Below are 4,996 nucleotides of genomic sequence, written 5' to 3'. Positions count from 1 at the left end.
TATATATATATTACAATACAATTATATATATTATATAAGGATTCCTTTGTATTGGACTCAATACAGCTTTTTTGTACTCAATACAAAATTTTAAATTTCCCGCCCCGCCTCATGCAGCGACGTCACCGGGAAACCCCGGTGATCGTCACTGCACTCGCCGGCTGAAGATCGAAGAGGACGGACGTGTCCGGAGGAGCGAAGGGAGAAGGCGAGTATTTTTTTTTTGCCATCACGCTGTACAGAACGGAGGGAGAAGAAGCCGGCCGGCTCCTTCTCCTGGAGAGGACACCCGACGCTGGAACACGACGGATGGACGATCGCAGCGGGACCAGGTAAGTGATCGATAAACCCGAAGTTTTCTCACTGTATTTACATACAGTGAGAAAAGTTCGGGGTTATTGAAAATAGTTTTTTTAGCCCGTACCAAGGTCTGGCTTATCGGTTAGGTGGTTAAGCTATAACATGTTATCTTCTAATCTCCACAAAGTGAAGACACAGGTAGATTGTCACCCGTATACACATCTATACCTAATGCTCTGACTCATACTAAATCTACCTTTCCAAGAGCTCATATATTACACTGCCACAGCATGGTGTCTATTCAAGGTGATCAATAGGGTCACAACCACAGAGCAAGTGGTTTTGTGTGGTGTAACATGACAACCTTGTGCGTTATTGTGCAACCAGACTTCAAACACTCCACGGGGTGCTATGAAAATGCCAAACTATTGCAAAGGAGATGATTGCAATGTGAACTTGATGATCAATTGTGCTCCTTACAATCATCAAATATCCATGAGGACCATGACTATACGGACACGATAAACATGAATGATGAGGGCAGATCAAGTTTGGGATAAGACAATGAGGGTTAAGGAGGAGTGCAACAATTTTCACCTCAACTAAATACTACCAATGGACTTGTTCCAAATATTTCTACACTGGGCATTGTTTAATTATCTCTATCCGTGTTTCTCAGGAAATTTCAGTTTAACTGACATCAGTTATCTTTTAGGCTATCTGTGGGAGTGACAATCTTCTCACTGGCCACCAAACTAAATACAATGAGAGCCGTGGATATAGTAATTATAGCAGGGGATCCCTAAGAACTGAACGTTATTTCTAGGGTTCCACATGGTGAAAAGGTTAGGAAGCATGGTCTAGAAGAACTGTCCATTTGATTCATAGTAAAGTGTGTGCACCAATTTGTTTTTTTATTTAGCCACTCTAGTGTGGAATAGAAAGAATATCTTAAGCCACTTTGGACAAAATGCCAACCCTGCCAATCCACACCCAGATTTACATGATGAACTCTTTCCAGAGTACAAAGAAATAAGCTAAGAGGCATAGGATTAGAGAAATGACAATAAACCTAGGTTCTACTAATCTTCTTTTAAGAGCTCAACATTGTGTTCACTCTATTGTTAAAGAGCAGTCCTCCCCATTATCCCATAATCACCACTATAATCCCAATAAATGACAACTCACAATGGCTTGGGGGTTTAAGGCAACAATAGTGGTCAAAGTAAACAATTAGGAGAGAAAAAAATAAATAAGGTATGTAGTTCAGTTTCTATTAGGAGGGCTATATATTCTATGCACACATAAGATATATAATTTGACAGTTTGGAACAAGGAATATATTGTTGCCCAGTTCCATTGTACTAAATATGAATCATCAACAACATACTGCTGTCTAATTGATTATTCATCCTTGGTGAAAAACCTGAGTGAATATTATCATCTTTTAATCTAAGAAATCTTAATCTGTTTCATTATAGGAATCTGAACCCATTTTTTATTTCTTGGATAGAAACCCAGGTATTTTTACCACTATTACAATATTTGAGATACATTTCCCCTAACTTCCTGTTTTAGCGACAACCTTGTAATAGATAGGAAATATGGGAAAATCTGCACCAGGTACACTGCCAATGAACAGCTGACAGGTTTATTCCCTCCTCTACTTTACTACAGTGTTGGCACTGGAGATACTTTGTATCCTGAAGAGAATATTCTACAAGTCAGGAAAAAATGGAATTTGTCCAACTAAGACTTGTGGTCTTATCCTGACCCTTGTAGGGATAGGCATAGAATAAATCAGGTAAGAGTAGAAGTAAACACTTTTAAATATGTGTCTACAAAATAACTAGATCTTATCGATAAGAGGTCCTACTTTCCCCAAACTCATTACAAAAATATACCCAGCTTGCAGAGCACAATTTACTTTCCCTATCAAATAACTGATGTTAATCCACTGATTGACACTTCTAATCCACTGATTGACACTTCAACCCAGGCATTTTTTTTTTTTTTTTTTTTTTTTAAGATGGGTGGGAGCCCATGTATTGTGACCCAACTATCCAGTAACAGCCGGGAGGCTAATGAAAAGAGCGGCCGGGTAAAAGAGGCTGGGGAGAACACAGATACCAGAGTCAGCACTAAGTGTATTCACAGCATACTTGTATAAAGCCAGCATGCTGAGGAGTAGCAAATGCAGCCAAAATGAACTTTCCCAGCAGGCAGCAGTTAAGGCAGCACTGTGGCTCAGAGGTAAGTGTTTGGCCTTTTCAGCGCTAGGTCCCAGGTTTGATTCTTGGCCAGGACAATATCTACATGGAGTTTGCATAGATTTACTCCGGGTACATTGGTTTCCTCCCACATTCCAAAAACATGGTTACGTTAATTGGCTTCCCCCAAAATGGACCTTAGATTGTAATAAACACATATGACTGAGGTAGGGACATAAGATTGTGAGCTCCTTTGAAGGACAGCTTGACTATAGATTTTGTACAGCGCTGCATAATATGATGGTGCTATATAAATACTGTGTAATAATAATAAATTAATTGATGGGTAAACATTTGAAATAAAAAAACCCTAAAAAATGTCCTTTTTACAAGTCACAGGCATGAGACCACAACCCCAAGACTTGTTTCATCGTGTTATTATAGGAGGATGGGTTCTCTTTTGGGTGTCGGTGCCACTACCCTGCAGTCATTGATACTTCCTTTTGGCTCTCCAGGCCTGTCAGGGTTAAAATGAGAAGTCTGCAGGAGAAATGTCAAGTCAAGGGGACTGGCCACCATGGGCACAACTACAAAGCTTGATTAGGAGTCCCTTGCACCTAGAAACTATGCTGGCAAAGACCTGGATGACAGGTTTATGAGAACACACCTTGTTTTACAAGGAAAAAGCAAACCATACATGCAGACTAATATATGCCAGGAGATGGCTTTACCTGCATGTTGGGGGCAATAAGATAAAAAGGACATTTAGTGAACATTAACACATTGTAACTCCATGATCCAGGCAGAGTGACTTTCTACTCATGTAAAAGAGCACAAAAAACCCATTTGTTTCAAACATGCGTACCCAGCTTCTCCTGTCCTCACTACTTCCACCACTCCATATCTCCCTTCCTATTCTGTGTTACTACCCCCAAGTCCTAGATTGTAAGCTCTTCAGGCCAGCGTCCTCTCCTCCTGTGTCTGTCATTTGCATTCCCTATATAACTTACAGCACTGCATATTATGTTGGAGCTATATAAATCCTGTATAATAAATAGTAGTAAATAGTAAAGTGATGGCCCAGCGCGGACCAAAGCCCATAGGAAGCATTCCCTCCACACATAATAGACACATAAAGGAGCGATCCCCCCATGGATATTGGCAGGTGACAACACACAGATCTGTAGAGCTGGCTGTGATTGCAGTAACACACACACACACACGATTGCTCTCTATACACAATAATGGATGACATCATTGCCTGCTCATGGCAGCCAGGAATCACTGCGGATCATCAGGTTTCCCATAACTATAGGACAATTACGTACATAGCTAACAGTGCCGGCTGAACAGACATAATCAGGTTTTATCGGGCTGGGGATTACGAGGAAGCAGACGATGAATGTAGTTGCTAGGAGCAACAAGCGTTTCATACAAGGCGTCAGCCTTGGTGAGTGAGGAGCCGGGATGGTGGCGGCTGACATGTTGCAGCCTCTCCATCCACACAGCTGGAACAAGATGGAACCCTGCACGATCTGCGCAACGCCATCCAGAAAGATCGCATGAAAATCCCGGAAGATCGGCAATGTGACAAGACGGCCCGGACACACAGGACGACTCCCACATACAGGAGCCGTCACATCGTACAACAATGGAGGCGGACATGCCGCCCACACAGGGCCACTCCTCAGCACCAACATGGACACGGGAGGATTCCCAGCCACTGGGAGGGCTATGGCGGATACTTACAGGGCTATGCTTACTCATTGAAGATTGTATCTTAATCATACAGCCGGTCCCTAGGAAGAATCAGTGGAGCAGCCAACGGGCGGGCGGTGATGGTGCATACAGCAAACGGCAAAGTCTCCCGTGATTAGGGCGCGGTGTTGTGGCTCCTCACACAGCTCGGACGCGGCCCCGACCGCCTCTCTCTGACTTCTCCTCAGTAACCAGTAAACAGCATGGGACGCAACTCACGCACGGCAGACAGGAACGCCGCTCCGCCTGCGTCACCTAACCTTGATTATATACGAGTAGTGACGTAGCCTGCTCCTCCACCAATCAGCTCTGAGTTCCACGCCATGGAAGAGAGGGGTGGGGGCTATGACAGCAGACGTGCTTCATTGACGTCAATCCGCTAAAAGCCGGTGCGAACCGGTTGAACAATCAAAGAACCAAAGAACCCACGTCGGGAATGTGGGGGGAGGGGCGCTGCGGAGGTGGCGGAGGCTCACATTGGGCGCCTAGTAACCACGGCCTGCCTAGCATGTCATGGGAACATAATCCTCCGCCTTTCTTCTACAAACTGGACGTGACGGGAATGGGCAGTTTAGGGCTGTGCTTTCCTTTGTCCTCCCCCCATGGTGCCGCATGTTGTACTTTCCAAACCCTATACATAAACATTACGTCTCATATATAAGGAGCTACATCTGTGAGCAGGTCCTGGCTTTGTTTCACCCTCCTAGGCCTGCTCACATATTTGTGTA

The 4,996-nt window shown here is 43.9% G+C and overlaps 1 protein-coding gene across 1 annotated transcript in view; it reads right to left on the bottom strand.

Annotated features, from left to right (window-relative positions):
- Positions 1-4,298, bottom strand: part of LOC140328700 (uncharacterized) — a 6,241-nt gene extending 1,943 nt beyond the window's left edge. Inside the window, exon 1 of the mRNA XM_072408477.1 lies at positions 4,260-4,298. Within this exon, the coding sequence (XP_072264578.1) occupies positions 4,260-4,298 (39 nt within the window). The remainder of the gene's footprint in view (positions 1-4,259) is intronic.
- Between the last annotated feature and the right edge of the window lie 698 nt (positions 4,299-4,996).

This window comes from Pyxicephalus adspersus, chromosome 4 (assembly GCF_032062135.1).
Source record: "Pyxicephalus adspersus chromosome 4, UCB_Pads_2.0, whole genome shotgun sequence".
Taxonomy (NCBI): Eukaryota; Metazoa; Chordata; class Amphibia; order Anura; family Pyxicephalidae; genus Pyxicephalus; species Pyxicephalus adspersus.
The sequence above is the reverse complement of the archived record's forward strand: the minus strand, read 5'-3'. Positions and strand labels throughout refer to the sequence as shown.